The 17,977-nt window shown below is 39.5% G+C and overlaps 1 protein-coding gene across 1 annotated transcript; it reads right to left on the bottom strand.

Moving 5' to 3' along the window:
- Positions 1–278: 278 nt before the first annotated feature.
- On the bottom strand, positions 279–16,652 carry kcnj14 (potassium inwardly rectifying channel subfamily J member 14). Its single transcript, XM_080897634.1, has 6 exons — positions 16,507–16,652; positions 8,239–8,347; positions 7,600–8,090; positions 4,874–7,316; positions 3,627–3,944; positions 279–2,577 (listed from the first exon to the last, which is right to left on the bottom strand). The coding sequence occupies exons 4-6, from the start codon at positions 5,933–5,935 to the stop codon at positions 2,347–2,349; spliced, it is 1,611 nt and encodes a 536-aa protein (XP_080753760.1). The 5' UTR covers positions 5,936–7,316; positions 7,600–8,090; positions 8,239–8,347; positions 16,507–16,652; the 3' UTR covers positions 279–2,346.
- Between the last annotated feature and the right edge of the window lie 1,325 nt (positions 16,653–17,977).

Here is a 17,977-nt window from a genome sequence, read left to right as displayed (position 1 = left end):
TTTTTTCCCCCCTTTATAAATAACTCAGTAACTGTTTAGTCACATTTTCTGTAATTGGCTGAAATAATCACTGAAAGTACAACACAAGGAAGATATTCATGTAAAATTGCTGCAGTGGAATGTCCTTTTAAAACATAGGCTAACTGGGTGAAGTACAGAGAGTGCAAGGAGTATAAATAAGGACACACCCAATAATCACAATTGAATCCCCATGTTTTATTTCTTCTATAACACTGTTCTCTTTTTTCTGGAAGTGCTTTGTGCCTGAGGCAGCTCTGAAATTATATATCTAGTGTCTGCTGGAGCAAAAAAAAAGAAAAGAAAAATTTCTCCTCAGAAAATCCCCCCAAATCCTAGAACAGTAGCTTTTGTCGATTTCATATCACTTAATTTATTTAAAAAAGAGGTATTACATTATACTACTCTGTGCTTTACACTATGTATAAAATGTACTGTACTGTGAAAAGTGAATCCAAATCAATCCATCTATTTCTTTCTGCTGTGTTTAAAAAGTCCCATCATAGTAAAGTGATGGTGCTGTAAGTTCAAGTTACATTTCATGGAAGTGGATGCAGGGAGAAAATGACATGACCTCCTGTGCAGCCTATAAATAGAAAATGGTAGCCATAATAGAGAAGTGAAAGGGAAGACAGACATGGAACAGCATTAACACTATTTATAAGAGATAATATGTTATCAGTCAGAACACTGCGATCGATGCACTGAAGTTAGCCTGTGCTGTTCCTGCAACACTACTGTGCTTTTATAAAGTTTCATCAGTGATATTAGTCTCCATAATTAGTGCAAAGTGCAAACAACAAGTTTCCAGGTTGTGCGTCGGACAGGCTGATTACTGGTCAACACTCAACACGGCATTGCGGCCCCCACACTTTGCCAACACATGCTGCAATCAAACACTTACATACTGAGGTGGCATTATTTACTCTTAATTATTAATGTTAAAATAAACAGAAATATCTCAGGTGCTTTGTAATATATCTAGAAAGTGCAACTATTACATAGCTTACATTATATTACGGGTAAAAGATTCATTCATCACGGCATGTTTATATGGGGATTTCTCAGTTTTTTTCATCTTAGCACATACTGCACACTAAAAGTGGTCATCTTGCAAATGCACATGATAAAAAAATACAATTCAAGGACATTTTCAACATCATGCAGATGAAGGGACATTTGCAAAATGTCTGCTCTGTTATGAAGGCACCACCTACCACCTAAGGAAATTACATGATTTTATGAGCCAAAAAACTCCCAACAACCCAGATTTAATTTTTTGGGAGTCTGATGTAGTTTCCAGTTGGATCTTCAGTCACTTCTTGCAGAATTGTAGAAATGGAAAGTGAGTGTAGGTCTCCAATGCTATTGCCTTATATTCACTATTCAGTCTGCACCACCAACACTTAAAAGATTACAGTATTATAGCTCAGTTAAAGTGTACAATAATGCAAAAATAGCACACCAAAACAATAGCGAGGCTGCTTTTACAGACATAAGAGATAACAGCATACTTTGATAGTAGCGCCATAAAACAATGCATGGCGATCATCACATCTGGATCACCTGTGTGGTCTGAGACCCTACAATCATGCTATTCCACTCAACACAAAATGTTAAAATCAAGAAAAGTTTACAATCAGTGAACATCTTTTTCTTTGCATCACACATGGAAAAAAGCCAAAAAACAAACAACACAGAGAAAATACATCTACATGGAACAAACATCTCAAAACCGCTGCTAGTTTAAAGCTGTTTCTCCATGTTACTGTTGCTCTGCTTTGGCTTATCTCAAATACATTCTAAGTCCGTGATGTCAAAAAGTGCATAATCCATACTTACCATAAGAAAATAAAAGAACAAAAGAACAAAAGTGATAAGTGAGCATCTTAGTGGAATACATTCCTCAGAAGCTAAAACATTACCTCCAACAGAGGTCAAAATCTTCCCGTCATAAAAATTGAGGGTCAATTACATGTGGTAGCCACCATGGGGCGCTGTTGCATACCCTTGTCAGTCAGGTATTAGAGTCAGACTGTGTGCTGTGGTAGTGATGGGCCAGATGTGAGACTTAGCAGTTTTCAATGATTTTGAAAGATTGCCAGGACCAATTAGACAACTAGGTCAGTGTACTAAACCCAACTCACCAAAAGAGTAACACCAAACTTGCTAATGTTCGCACTAAATATTTCTTCCTCTTCTGTAAATAGCGTTTCTTCCTATCCTTTATTGTACACTGGTTTATTCAAGGCTCTCTCTACTATTCTGTCTCCCATCATCATATCAGTTCATCCTCTGAAGTCGGTTTCCTGTCTTTTTGCCTTCCGTTCAGTTGTAGTGGAGATGTTCTGCCATGGATTGCCTCCGGGTCGGTGGGGAGGCAAACTCAAGGTTTTGACCCAGCTCACCGTCGGGGGAGGCAAGCTGCAGAGCTACTTCGTTCTCATAACAGAATGATGACCGTGAACTCTGAATGTATTTCTGCTCGGCCAGATCTTTAGCACTGCAGGAAGGTGTGTTCGGGATTTCATAGGTCCGATGGAAAAATGAGTAATCCACCTGGAAAAAAAGCATAGAGCAGTGACTTTTAATTAAATGCTCAAAAGGCTCAAAATGACAATACAACCCTGCTGATGTTTAGTTGAAGAATGTTTATTGCTGAATAGAAGACGCTACTTCTGAGTGCTTCCTTATTCACCTGCATGTTTGATTTGGCATATTTTTGTATGCTGATGCCTTTCAAGATCCAATCTTAAAGTGACTTTTGTTCTCTCCCAGGAGCAAAACAATACATATGTTATGTAATGTACAATTAGGGCTGATAGAGTTTTACTTTTGCTGATGCTTAATTTTAAAATCTGTGTAATGCTAAATTTCTGATGCTTTCTGGCTGATGAAGTCTGGCTGTTCTGGATTGCATCATCTCTTGGTTGTTTCTGTGCACAGTCGGGATTCTCGGTCTGCATTTTCACGTGCTTTGTCACATAGGTTGTCAAGCCTTTGGCCAAATATCTAGCTTCTACTTTGCAGACAGCAAGGATACACACGTTAACACCAAACAACACGTCAACACATGCCAACTATTGAGAGTGAAAACATAACTTCTTGACTGTTATGAACACATTACCATGGTGGTGGTATTTCCCTGCATGTAGCTATGCTTGTTAATGTAAACATGCTGAAAGTAGCAAGTGTAAACACGAAAGTATGCAATCTGAGATTTAACAGCAGAATTGAGGGAAGAGAATGACTCATAGTCTTTTCAATTAATGGTAACACAAAATGTTGCAGATTGACTAACTATTACCCAATCAGCAGCTCAGACAGGATTAAGTTGATTATCAAAGACTATCAAAGTTTTAAACATCAACTCCACTCTTTTTTTGGCACCACTGAGGCTTTGCTACTAAATGATAAATGGAGAAACACACTGAATTATATTTAGTTTGCTCAGCTTCACTCCTATTTTATCAAAAAACCTGGTAAAATATATATGACGTCAAGGCTATGCATCAGTGATGACGTAAAATGGTCTTAGATTTAAAGACTGGAAGCTGTGTCAGGATTAAATGGAAAAAAGAGTTTTCTGTCTGTACTTCTGTTTTCACCTGGTAGCCATCTTTCCTCTCAAAGAGCACTGGTTCAAAGCGGTGTCCCCAGAGGATTTCAGTAGCCAGATAGGAGCTGCGGCACTGCGTGGTCATGGCTGTGGCCTCCACCATGCCTTCAAGTATGACCACCACCTCCAGGTCAGAGTCGTTCTCCAGCGTTTTTTGGTCCATCTCAAAGAAAGGCGACTCTTCATTGATTTCATGGACAATTGTTACAGGCGAGACCAAGAAGATGCGGTCAGTGCCGGTGTCAAACCCCACGTTGATGTCCACGTTGTCCAGTGGGAGGTACTCTCCCTCTGGTGTCACCCTTGACTGGGAGCAGGTTTGAAATGTAAAAGTCATTATTTGGTCCATATCACATCCCACATTAGATATTTCAGTTCATTAAGGCTTTTGAGGAAATATTAAAAAGAAAACAGAAAGATTTTTATTATTGGAACAAAGGTTAATTAATTACATCGTGATATCACCTTGAAGGTAACACTTGACATTTTCTAAAGGTAATCTGATGAAAGCATTGTAAATTAATAATCTTACCCTGACCGAATTGTCTAGCATTTGGTTATTATATTCAGCTGAATCTCACTATGCACTTCTCTAGTCACCTTGCCAAGCCATAGGCTTATCACTCACCCAACCTTGCTTTTGAACAATATCCAGTTTTAGCACTCACAATTGTATTCCCTTCATCCTCAAACTTAATCCCATCTGCCCTGCCTAAACTTTGATATGGTCATGCTATTAAAAGAGATCAAATTCTCCACACTGCAGCCAAAATGTGCTACAGATTTTGATCCTACAGAAAATCCTGAGGGAACACACATGCAAACTACAGATATAAGGACAAACATTAGGGTAAACTTCAGTAGTCATAGAAAACAATCACAGAACCCACAGTGATACAGTATACAAGAGGAAATGAGATGACGAAGGACAATGGTCCTTAGTTAAAGAATTGTGGGCAAGTTAATCCATGGTAAATCTTCCTAACCCCTGAGGGAAAATAAAACAAGCTCTCATTAACTACGGTCCACAGAATACGGGCCAGATGGTCTCAGCCCTCTATCTTTCTCTTTTTTTCCCTCCACTGCTCTATCACAGTAGCAACCTCTATTATTTGGTGCATTCCTGACTTTGACTCCGTTACAATCACCAGATAACTTCTTTGACCTTTTTCATGTCAGGGTTGTTTTCTGGCCTCTTTTTTCATCAGTATGATTATTTGTATTTTTTCCACTTACCTTTAGTAGTTGTGCTCTGACGTGTGCTTCTACCAGGTGGCTTTTGCGTAGGTTTCCGACCCTCCACATCATACAGAGTTTTCCATCTCTCAACGCCACAACAGCAGTGTTGGAGAACACCAGGGTCTCGTTGCGCTTCTTGGGCTTGGCAATCTTTGCCATGACTGCCCCGATGATGAAGGCGTCAATTATGCAGCCCACAATGCACTGCAAAACGACCGCCACCACCGCCAGGGGACATTCTTCGGTCACACTTCTGAAGCCATAACCGATGGATGTCTGCGTCTCCAAGGAGAACAGAAAGGCTGCCATGAAGCTGTTCACCTGGAAGAAGCATGGCTCCTCAACCACTGCCTCTCTATCAGACTCTCCTCCAGAGCCAGCATCTCCTGATCCCGGAGATGAACTTGAGCTGGAGGTAAGCCGAATGGAGAGGTCTCCATGTGCGGAGGCAATGAGCCAGAAGGCAAATCCAAAGAGCAGCCAGGAGAGAACGAAGGAGAGAGTGAAGATGACCAGCATCCATCGCCAGCGGATGTCCACGCAAGTGGTAAAGAGGTCACTGAGGTACCGCTGGCCCCTCTCGCTCATGTTGACAAAGGTGACGTTGCAGCGTCCGTCCTTGCCCACAAAGCGTTGTCGGGGCCGGCGGGTTGAGCGCCTATTGCGCCGGCGGCTGGTAGTGGAGGGGGAAGAGAGTGAATCCTGATCTGATGAAGAACGGCCTTCCCCTCTCCCTCCTACACTACTGCCTCTTCCACTCTTGGGCCCTGAACACATTCTTCCTCCTCTCAACCCACCTTCTCCTTCTGCATCTCCTCCAGCTGACTCTCCAATGGCACCATGCCTCCGGGCATTGTTGGTGTTGCTTTGAAGAGGCAGAGCTTTGCCATTGAGGGCATGGGTCGGAGAGGGGCTGGTTGGGGTCCCTGACCCCGCTGGGCTCCCCCCTCCGCCAGATGTATCTGCAGCACTCTGTGCTAGCCTCATGACCTCCTCCTCCTCCACTGGCCCATCCACCACAGCACTGAAGCGTCGTTTTACACGTGCTGCCCCCATCATCTGCTATGAGTTCTCTGTATTTATAAGTGTGCCTTGTTTATCGATGTAATGAATAAGCACCTCGATACCGTCAGTGAAATTATGTGTGGTGTTAATGTCACAGTCAGTCTCTTTTAATACAGAGATAATTGTAGGTCCATGGCGCCCAATGGTAACCAGAGGATAACACCCTCCAAGGCCATTGGTCAATCACTTTCTTCAGTGTCTCTTCCACAACTTTTTATTCTGTTACTCCGTACAGTCAGTCCTTTCAGTAATGGATTCCCAGCAAGCTAATGGGCTTTCTTGTAGTGTGAGTTCAGTAACAACCAATGACCTTAAATCACAGTCACTTTAGTGAAAGGAGGTGAGCTGAAAAGAATGACTTCAATAGCAGCCCAAAGAGTCCAACTCTGTGATCTGCAAAATTTCATTTGACAAGGAGTGGTAGAGCTGGGCTAACTTTGACATACATCAGAAAAACATGCAGGATTGGTTCTATATAGTTGAAAACACTAAAAGGATAGTCTTGAGGTTTTTTGCTTGAGCAGGACTCATTTGATAAACACTTCAAAAAATATAAGCTGATAATGCAATGGAGCAAGACAATGGGATAGAAATGTGATGATATACAACGTACGCAGAGAACACAAAGCCAAATTCAGGTCAAACAGTATGATAACTTCCAACATGCAGTTGAAACAAGAAAGAAACATGCCAATTCTTACGATCAAACTTCTCTCCACTTTCACAACCACTTGAGAAGGGCATGAGGAAAAAGACAATACAAAACCATCAAATCTCTACTGTTATTATTTATCATTCATAATTCATTGCCAAGATATCTTGATTCGGCTGGCTTAAGCTATTCTCATCACTTTTTTTTCACAGATAAAGGAAATACAACTTTTGTTCCCAACACCAGGGACCCAACTGAAAAAAAAAACATGATTTGTTTGCCATTTCTTTTCCAATCATGTCACTGCCTTTACAATTTCACATGTTCTTTTTAAGTGTCTGCAAAACTGTTTAATGGCCATTGTCAGATTCTCAAAGAAGTATTTTGTGCACTGCCTCCTGGATAATATTGGCCAATAACTACATTTACAGCCACAACAAAGATATACCTCAACACAGCTCAGCGTTAGGGCTGAGAAATCACCTACGCCTGACAACAGATTAGAAAAAATGAAGAAAACAACAGAGGATGATTATTTTGACTATCTCTAAACTTACTTAGCTTTACGTGGAAGATTTATAAAGAGTCAAAAGTTGAGAACAGCAATCACCTGATTTGATCTGTTTTCTGCAGAGGTCAAGCTCCAGAGTTCACAGGTCAGGTGTATGTCTAAGCAGGAGGCTGTAACAGTTTTTGTGCCTTGTAGACTCTTACTTGGCATCCCTGTTTGAACCAGATCACGAAGGCTATTTGAGCATCAAAGAGGTTCCTCAAATAAAAAGTTATTTGCAGATATTAAAAAAAAGGAAAAAAAAAAACAAAAACAAAAAACATCAGCATGCTAGAGAATCTTTAAAGTGAACCACAAGTTATCAACTAATGAGCATGCAAAAGTATACAAAATCATCAATATATCGAAATGATTACTAAAGGCTTAAGTTAAGCAAGAAAAACATGCAAATACATCTGATAATGAAAAGGATGTGCTTGTAATATTATCATTTACCTTGCCCAATCATTCCCAGAGACCCTTACAACTGAATCCTGACAGAGTGTAAAGATCATGCAACCCATAATCATTTAGTAACCAGTGAACAAAATCAGTTACTCAACCATAACCGTGCACTGCTGAAGGTACAGAGAGAACAGCAAAGCAAGAAGCAAGAGCTGTTGCTATAACTTTCCAAATACAGAGCAAGTCATTGCATCCAACCAGTAAAAGCAGGGTAAACAAAAAGTCTACAACAAATGAAAATGGGGGAAGAGATCCCTCCTGAAGTGAGAAGTAACATAGGGGTTCATCTTTGCTTGAGTGTTGGCCTCCTTTTTTGACACATGTTCAGTGAGAGCACTGAGCTTTGTTGATCTGAGGGAAGGGAAGAGTCACAGAAGAAGGAAATGAAAGAGTCTGCTTCTTATTCCGTTTCCCTTATTGAGGTTTCGGTGACTGTTCTGTATCCCTTTATGTTTGGATCATCACGCCTAACCCACTGCAGACTTAAAAAAGAAATTTTTAAGAAACAAACAGAAAGGAGAATATAAATGTGAAGGAAGTATCAGCACTAGTTTAAATTATCATGTTGCCAAGTCAAAAGGCAATGAGAAGCTAAACTGCTAAAATCTTGTTTGTCAATCAGACACTTACCTTTGTTAGTGTATCCCTCTGGTTTATCAAATGCAGTTCATTGGTTGCTTTTTTGTGGATAGTGTTAAGATGAAAAATCAGACCTTCTTGTAGCTTGACCCAGATGTACCTATCAGAGAAAAAGAGAAGAGAAACAAAGAGAAAAATGCATGTTTATATCCGCATGTTATGCAGCAATATTTGCAGCGACCATTAAAATGTATCCACCATTAAAAAATGTAAAAAACACAACACAAGAAGTAGCTCACTTATTTATACTTACAGAGGCAACTGAGAGGCCTATCTGCTAATCATCTGAAGTCTTGCAAATAGCTACTTGTGTTATAGAAAGAAATGGTAGAATATACTAAGTAATTGCATCTAACAAATGTCAACCCACTGGAAATTCTCAGCCTAACTTTAAACTATGACTTGAGTTTTCTAATTAGCCAATCACATGGTAGTAACTGAATGCTTTTAGGCTTGTGGACAGGATTGAGATGAGCTGCTGATGTTCAAACCGAGTATCAGAATGGGGAAGAAAGGTGATTTAAGTGACTTTGAATGTGACATGGTTGTTGGTGTCAGATCGGCTGGTGAGCATTTCAGAAACTGCTGATTTGCTGGAATTTTCCAGTCATCTCAAAGATTTACAGAAAATGTCCAGAAAAAGAGAAACTAACCAGCGAGCAGCATTTCTCTGGGTGAAAATTCACTGTTAATACCCAAGGTCAGAGAAGAATAGCCAGACTTAAAATAACTAAATAACCACTTGTTATGACCACAGTATGCAGAAGAGCATGCACAGCACGTCAAATCTTGAAGCAGATTGGGTATAGTGGCAGAGGACCAAACTGGATGCTGTCAGCAAAGAACAGGAAACTGAGGCTACGGTTCATATACCCTCACCAAAATCAGGCAACTTCCATTTGCAAGATTGGAAAAATGCTGCCTGCTCTGGTGAGTCTTAATTTCTGCTGCGATATTCAGATGGTAGGGTCACAAGTTAGCATAAACAACATGAACCATGCATCTATCTTGCCTTATGTCAGCAACTCAGGTTGCTTGGTGATGTAAATGGTGTGAGGGATATTTTCCTGGCACACTTGGAACCAAATGAGAACCATTTAATTGCCACAGTCTAGATTAGTCTGGTTGCTGATCATAAGCATCACTTTATTGAAACAGTGTAACCATCTTCTTATTCACATCATTAATAAGCGGCCATCAAATCTGCAGCAACTGTGTGATGCTGACATGTCCATATGAAGCTAAATCTCTAATAATGTTTCTAGCATCTTGTTGAATTTATGCCACGAAGAATTAAAGCAGATCTGAAGGCAAAAGGGATCCAACTCAGAATTAGCAAGGTGTAACTAATGAAGTGGCAGATGAGTCTATATTAGTATGCAAAAAGCTGTGCATAAGCAATTAAAAATAAGTCAGTACCATTGATGGAGCTCTGATACCATGATTTACTCTTGTGATGCTTGAATATAAAGAGCAGTGGCTCCAGTTTAATAGGGTGAGCTATACTGCAGAATGTGACATTTATTTAAAAAAGCAGGAATAAAGAAAGAAGTCATTAAGTTCATAATAACACTTAATTCATCAATGTTCAGCAATGATATTATTGTTTTTGTAACCTACTGGTAACAGCACCTGAAGATGAAAATACAGATCAAATAGACAAGACAAAGTTCACATAGCTAGTTTACTGCAATTGTTAGACATCTATCTGCAGCCTTGAAAAACTCACTACAAGCTACATGTAGTCCACTTTCAGAATTAATGCAGGAGAAGTAATCACTCCTGCAGCACAATCATCCCCACTGAGAAATATTCACCTCATTTCCAACACGATGCCAGCTACAACAACAATTATAAATGCACATTAGCATTTATGTTAAAAGGTAATAATCTGGTGCAATACAGAAAACTTCCACTGAAAGTACAAAGGAACAACAGAGGGACACCAAATATACTAATATGACAGTATGTGTCAGTATGAGTATCATCCTGCTTTGAGAGCTGCATCCAAATGCGTCTTTATGCTCCTGGCACATCCTCATGTAGAAACTGATATATAACATGTGACTGCAACACTGTGGAAATTGTTCGAACGCCAGACTGAAATCAAAATGAACCCTAAAGTCTTTTATGGTCAAATTTTACACCAAACTGCACACTAACATTATGATAATGTGATTTACGATTTACATGCTTATGCTGCCCAGTGTTTACTTAATAAAGAAATAACCCAGTAGGCAGTCCTGACCTTCATACTTCTACTGTAACTCGTGCCAACCAAAGAACAAGTTCTCACATCGGCTATCTCTGGGCTGACTTGTCATTTGATGACTCGCAACAGCCACTGGAGTAGGCGATGAGAGAGGCGTGCATGTGGCTGATATGAGAGTGTATGTATCGTTGTGTTGCCTAACCTTATCGTGTTGAGGTGCCAAATATCTCAAATGATTCCTCATACAAGAGCATTCATGGAGGGCTATGTGGGAAAATTACATGTGTGAAGTTGTTGCTTCCAGAGAAGCATCTCATCTGCAGCCCTGCAGCTGGGCAACGTGATCAGACTAATCATCTCTGTCAGTCCTTTGACCAAACAAATCCAAAAAGCCATTCGGAGTAGACATCAGTGAAGAAGAACATAAAAAATAAAAAACTGTGTAACTGTACAAAACTGTTATCCTATTGGATAGACATGGAGTATGGAAAGAAAACTGGGAATGTCTTTGAAAATGGACCCTTCATCTCTACTTCCAGGATATCAAAAATTGTTAAAGCCTGCTCGAATGGGTGTTATGATGTCCTTCCATATACTGTAAAGAAAAACATTTTTATGTCTTGGAAAGTCTTTCCGCTGGTATATTTGACTTGCTTGTTGCATTCAAGGGAAAAGTTTTTGCTTTGCTAACTCTTGAGTCATTTCGGTGGTTTGAAATCTCATCAGCGACTGCAAACCTTTGGTGCCTGTTTACAACAAGGTCACTGCTGATCACATCTGTCACTGCTTGGTTTGATTCATACAGACCAGGTGTTGTGTTGTGCTGAGCCATTTGTTGTAACAATAAATACAATATAGATATATTTTTTTAAATTCTCCTGTGATATTAACTTTTTTAATTAAGCAAACAAAGAGAAACCTTACAGAAATACCAGCATATGTAACTGTAGCATCAAAATGATAACCCAACAACTTTCGTAATAATGTCCTTTATAATCTAGGGAGTGTTAGACTGTTAATAATGACATTTTGAGCATATCCACAGGTTGTTAGTGCTTGGAATAGCTTTGATCTCAACATTAACCCACTGACTTGACAGAACAGGTGCTTTAATGATTGCATTTATCGTTCCTGTGCAGGACCACACTAATCCACTCTCACCACCTACTTTTCTGTGCTTTCTTTCACACCAGGTCTCTCATGATTTATTTTGCCGGTCTCTGGCACCTCCCCTGTCCCCGTTCTATCCAGATTATCTTGGCATATTAAAGTGTTATGTGGCCAGATTAGATTTGCAAAGGATATGATTCGACTGTCATTGAAAGATGTATTGAATAAACTTCACGTTGCAGTACCATAAGTATTTTTGCCTCTTCTGGTACACGGCTGAGCCGCCCTATTTCCTTTTTTCTTCAAGAAAACAATGAGCCAGAAATTTTCGCATCCCATTTTTGGTCTTTAAGGTATTTAGGTTTTATCACCATTGTGAATACAGCATACAACACAGAACCTAGTGAGCCTCTACATTGTGAAGCCACAGTAATATAGAGGGACATCAATAAGTCATATTGATCAATGGAGGTCAGAAACCAGGACACGGATTGGGTCTTTGTCCCTCTCTCGCAACATCCCTTGGCTCATTGTCAAGCCATTTTCTCTCCATGTCTTTTATTTAGGCTTAATTTATATATGAAACCTCACAATGCAAGGCAGATTTTAATCATGTTCTATATGCACAAAGAAATTTCTCCAGAAAATCTATAAGCAAAGCCTGAAAATATAAGTACGTAAATGCACAACACTGCTGTGACCTTTTTTCCAGATCTAATCAATAATTTATGTTACAATAGCTACAGCTGGCAGGTGTTCACATTACCAAACAGTAACAGTTACATCAGAATATTAAGTAATATTATAATTGAGAAAGAACTGGGATTAAACCTGGATTTATAATGAGGGGGTGCCCTGTGGTCATAAGTGGTCATCAGCAACAGGAAAGGGAAAATTCAGCATGTACAAGAATTATTCATACAGATATCTTTGCAGTTTCTTGTTATTTGTGTTATTTAAATGCAGTTATTTCTATGACAAAAACTTCTTTGAGAGAATGGAAATTCCTTCTCTGCAGAAAAAAAACCCCTACAGAAATGCTATTTTGGAATAAAAAAGGTCATCTATGGGGAGATTTTTAGTAAAAATGATTTGACAGACTGTATATAAAATATAACTGTCTGCTTTGAATGTGTGCGTGCAAAACAAACAGCTACTCATAGGACAAGTCTGTTAGTATATATTTGTGCCAAAGATGCAAGAGAAAGAGAGAAGCAAAATATATGAAATAGTTAACATGGCTTTAATACACGATGCTATAACTTTGCATTAACTAGCCATGAATTTATTATGATATTAAACTGAAATTAAATAAGCTTGCTCCACAGTTCAGTTTTAACTTGAGCTTTTTCAAGTAAACATCTCCTTAAAAACAAATGGATCAAATGCATTTCAGCAGAATAAGGGGAGCATAGAGAACATTGGACAGGTGGTGTTACTGTGTTGTCTGATTCATGTTTACACTGATGGAGAAAGACGTGAGGCTGAACATTTCCTAATGATCCCCAAGAGTAACCGTGCTCTGAATATACACTATGGGACCCCAGCCCATATTAACCTTTAAGTAAGATCACTGCTTGACTCATAGTAAACAGTTTTAACAGGGGACATAGGAGTTCATACTTTTTCCTGGATCCTACCTTACCTGCAGTGCAGCCAGACTGCTAACATTTCAGCTGGAGCTAATGAATTTTTAAATGTATGTCAGGAGAAAAAGACCCTTAAAATTTGGAACATTGTTTTCCAGTAAAAGAGATGTTTTACTGTGCACAGCTAGGGTGAAGTAGTTACCAATTTTCTGCCAGCCAATGTGCACACACCCTGCTACAGCAGCATCTGATCATAAGCACAAGCATGTGATCATCCTGGCATTCAGCCTTATTCCATCTAATTGAAAATTTACTGCTTCCGGTCCTCGCTCAGCTGTTCGCTGTGACAGAGGTCATTGTGTGATGACAACCAAATGTTAATCTCGGAGTTAAGACAGCGCATAAAGCAATGTGGTGGTTAAAACGCAACACAGCACTTTTCTAATTAAGAAAATACTCAGAAGGCTGAAAAGCATGCAGACAGGACCGATAATGTTAGAACCAACATCAGTATGTTCACACTGCTTCTAATCCCCCATTTTATCTTATACATATTATATTAAAACAAAAAAATGACTGCCCCATACTGGAGAGAAATCTAAAAATGGTGTTGTACCCTGCCACCGCTAATACACATGACCCCACACGTGCAGACATACCCCGGCATCCAATGAATATGCAGAGCTTTAACTGATCTGTTCAAAGCACAAACAACGATTCAGTGAGGCCATATGCAGTAAAGGCGACACTATACAGGGAGTGCAGAATTATCAGGCAAGTTGTATTTTTGAGGAATAATTTTATTATTGAACAACAACCATGTTCTCAATGAACCCAAAAAACTCATTAATATCAAAGCTGAATGTTGTTGGAAGTAGTTTTTAGTTTGTTTTTAGTTTTAGTGTGTGATGGAGCATTGTCCTGCATGAAAATCATGTTTTTCTTGAAGGATGCAGACTTCTTCCTGTACCACTGCTTGAAGAAGGTGTCTTCCAGAAACTGGCAGTAGGACTGGGAGTTGAGCTTGACTCCATCCTCAACCCGAAAAGGCCCCACAAGCTCATCTTTGATGATACCAGCCCAAACCAGTACTCCACCTCCACCTTGCTGGCGTCTGAGTCGGACTGGAGCTCTCTGCCCTTTACCAATCCAGCCACGGGCCCATCCATCTGGCCCATCAAGACTCACTCTCATTTCATCAGTCCATAAAACCTTAGAAAAACCAGTCTTGAGATATTTCTTGGCCCAGTCTTGACGTTTCAGCTTGTGTGTCTTGTTCAGTGGTGGTCGTCTTTCAGCCTTTCTTACCTTGGCCATGTCTCTGAGTATTGCACACCTTGTGCTTTTGGGCACTCCAGTGATGTTGCAGCTCTGAAATATGGCCAAACTGGTGGCAAGTGGCATCTTGGCAGCTGCACGCTTGACTTTTCTCAGTTCATGGGCAGTTATTTTGCGCCTTGGTTTTTCCACACGCTTCTTGCGACCCTGTTGACTATTTTGAATGAAACTCTTGATTGTTCGATGATCACGCTTCAGAAGCTTTGCAATTTTGAGACTGCTGCATCCCTCTGCAAGATATCTCACTATTTTTGACTTTTCTGAGCCTGTCAAGTCCTTCTTTTGACCCATTTTGCCAAAGGAAAGGACGTTGCCTAATAATTATGCACACCTGATATAGGGTGTTGATGTCATTAGACCACACCCCTTCTCATTACAGAGATGCACATCACCTAATATGCTTAATTGGTAGTAGGCTTTCGAGCCTATACAGCTTGGAGTAAGACAACATGCATGAAGAGGATGATGTGGACAAAATACTCATTTGCCTAATAATTCTACACTCCCTGTACTACAGTCAACGTGTAGGATACATACATTATATGAATGAAGAGTCAAACTGCAGCTTAAAATCGTTATTGTTTATTCTTATAAACTAAAAATAATCCTCTTCAGCTATCGGATAATGTGCAACACCATCTCCTACCTCCATCTCCTCCAACCGACAATCATAACATGCACCCCAGCAACATGCCAGTGCTAGTTCAATTTCAAGAACCTCTAAGACTAATACAACGATTAAGAACAGGAGAGTAAAATTACAGGATACTTTTAGATAAGGCAACAAACAACGATAATATTGTGACATAAATGCAGAAAACAGGAAGAGAAGCTTTATCAAAAATGTCAGAAATAGCATCAAATACATATTTTAATATTTTTAGTGAATCATCCTGCTGACATTAATTAATTAATTCTTATTTTTGATAACTGGTGATATGCTGTAATCTACAAAAGGAATCAAAACGTAACATCTGTAAACAGGTGTGTGTGTGTGTGTGTGTGTGTGTGTGTGTGTGTGTGTGTGTGTGTGTGTGTGTGTGTGTGTGTGTGTGTGTGTGTGAAATTACCAACAAGGAGGTTCTACCTAAATATACCGTCAAGCTGCATTGTGTGAGGTGAGCACAGGGTTGGAGCTTGACCCATGATGGGGAGAAATACTGAGCCACATTAACATCTGATTGTTTCCTTTTTCTCTCCCCTGTAACTTTCATTTCTCCCAACTTTATGGATGTTGCTGACGTATCTATCCGTCAATATCTTTTCACTATAAGAAACAAAATGCCAACTTTCAGTGCTATTTATGCACTGATCAGTTGTCTTAGTTTCCTTTACAGTCACCTAAAGGTCTTTAATGCTGTTTAAAAATTTAATCGGCTGGTGAAGAAAATGTTATCTCATAATCCCTTACTTTGGTCCAACCTGCGGTCCGACCACGTGCCACCCTCAAAAATCCTGATCCATGCCATGTCACTTTAACGTTGCTGTACCTACCAGTGCTGCCAGAAAATAAACCTGGTTGGAAATGATGGAGGCTGCATGTGTTTCACATTTGTACTCGTTTGTTGTTAAGTATTGCCTCATTTCAAAGCCTTAAAAAAATACAGATGTGTTTCCTATCAGGTTATGACTCACAAAGGCAGAAAAGGATTAAAGTTTGGGTGCTCAAGGCAAACTTATCTCTCTGACATTGTTCGTTTTTCTTAAAAAACAAAACAAAACATTGGCTTCTTTATTTATTCCTCCAGTAATCCTCCAGTTCTGCACATTGTGAATTAAGGTGAAAATAAATTTAAATTCGAGATTTGACTATAAAACATCACACAGTGGTTTAAACCTGACACAGATATTTAAAGGTGCAGAAATGTGAGGGTTTTCAGAGTATTACAGTACGAAATAATATAAATATCGACAACTAAAATTACAGGCTGTTTGTAATCATAATTAGTGTCTGCGAACTTCCTTCAATCAGCAAAATTTAAGGAAAAGCAAAATTCAATCAGCACTTACCCTCTGCTGACAGCGTCCTCCCATGAAACCAGCGCCACGTCAGTTTGGTGCTTCGGGTTGTTTCCTTATTAAACCAGCCGCTGTTTGGTTATTTTTTTTAATGATTAATAGCCGCTGCGCGAGCTGACCCGTGCTGGCGCTCTGTCCGCGAGCCCTCGGGTCGCTGTTGTGCGCGTCCACCCTGCCGTGCTGTGCGCTCCCAACTAGACACGAGCACGCGCCTCGCCGGAATGCCGGAGTGACCTTGTCACACCAGCCTCAGAATTACAGTTTATATGGGTAATATCCCAACATATAGAACCCAAACACCGATTATTTTTTACATTCAAGTTATTTTTAGTGTTTTTATTATTACACGAATAGCTAGTTAAACAAGGAAGTTATTATTCTTTTTTTTTTTAAATAATAAACTCAGCTCATTTAACCTTATAAGGAGGCCAAGAAGTGATCCATGCCATAAGTTGCTGCTCTGCTGTAGCCGATGGGATCCTGATAAAATAAACTAAAAATAAAACAATCTATTTGTAATCCCTCTTTTTGGCTTTTTGTGTGTAGGAGACTTGTATTTTAAGTTAAATTTACAATAATTTAAGTAGAAAATGTGATCATTATTAGATTATTACAAAGAACAAAGTATTATTTTTTATGGTTATACTGATTATTTTTATGTTATATATATTTTTTACATTTTGGCTTGCATTAAAAGTGTCTTCTGTCTTTAATTTTAAACATTACAAAAAAAAATCAAAAATAAATATCTGAAAGTAAATTGTAGGGACAGACAGAGAGCATCAGACAGTGACTATGTAACCGGAGTATTGAGTTAACTAGTTTGTGTGCGTCCGTGCATGTGTGTGAGTGTGTGTTTGTGCGTTTGCCTTTACTAATCTGATTTAATCTCAGTTAAGGAGGCCAAGAAGTGACCCATGTCATAAGCTCAGTCATTCTATGGAAACGGGGATCAGATTTTGGGGCAACAGCCAGAACAATCAACTGCATCCAACCAACGTGAGCCCATACACCTTTGGATGTTTTAAACCTAATGGTGTTCATTTATCTGCCTCACACGGCCACTGCTGAAGCTGTCTCGACAAGTATATGCAGTGGAAAATCAAAATGTCCTGACAAGTGAAAATGTTTAGTCAATGTATTATACATGTTGTATGTACAAAGTGTGTCTACAGAGTGTGTCTTTTTAAAAATAGGATAAGCGCTGGTGTAAAAACACTGTTGTAACTGTAATTGACCCATGGAAAACTCTCCGGGAGGAGGGGGGAAGAGTCACGCAGAAAGAGGGTGACGTGGGACGGCATGGTGATGTCAGGCTTTGCAAACTATCAGAAAAACACGAGTTTTAGAAAGAAACTCCAGGTTTTTATTAAGACAACAGAACATTGGTTTCAAAATTAATTTAAAGACATTTCTTTGCAATTTGGTGCCTTTTTAATGTGGTTCCTGGGCTTGCCCTTTT

The sequence above is a fragment of the Rhamphochromis sp. 'chilingali' genome (genome assembly GCF_963969265.1).
Source record: "Rhamphochromis sp. 'chilingali' genome assembly, chromosome: 11".
Taxonomy (NCBI): domain Eukaryota; kingdom Metazoa; phylum Chordata; class Actinopteri; order Cichliformes; family Cichlidae; genus Rhamphochromis; species Rhamphochromis sp. 'chilingali'.
The sequence above is the reverse complement of the archived record's forward strand: the minus strand, read 5'-3'. Positions and strand labels throughout refer to the sequence as shown.

Bases quoted from the DNA above. Each gene is read 5' to 3' on its own strand.
- kcnj14 (XM_080897634.1), bottom strand. From the start codon at position 5,935: ATGATGGGGGCAGCACGTGTAAAACGACGCTTCAGTGCTGTGGTGGAT. The intron at 3,945-4,873 runs GTAAGTGGAAAA...ACCTGCTCCCAG, and splicing joins TCAGAGCACAACTACTAAAG to TCAAGGGTGACACCAGAGGG. The intron at 2,578-3,626 runs GTGAAAACAGAA...CTTTTTTTCCAG, and splicing joins AGAGGAAAGATGGCTACCAG to GTGGATTACTCATTTTTCCA.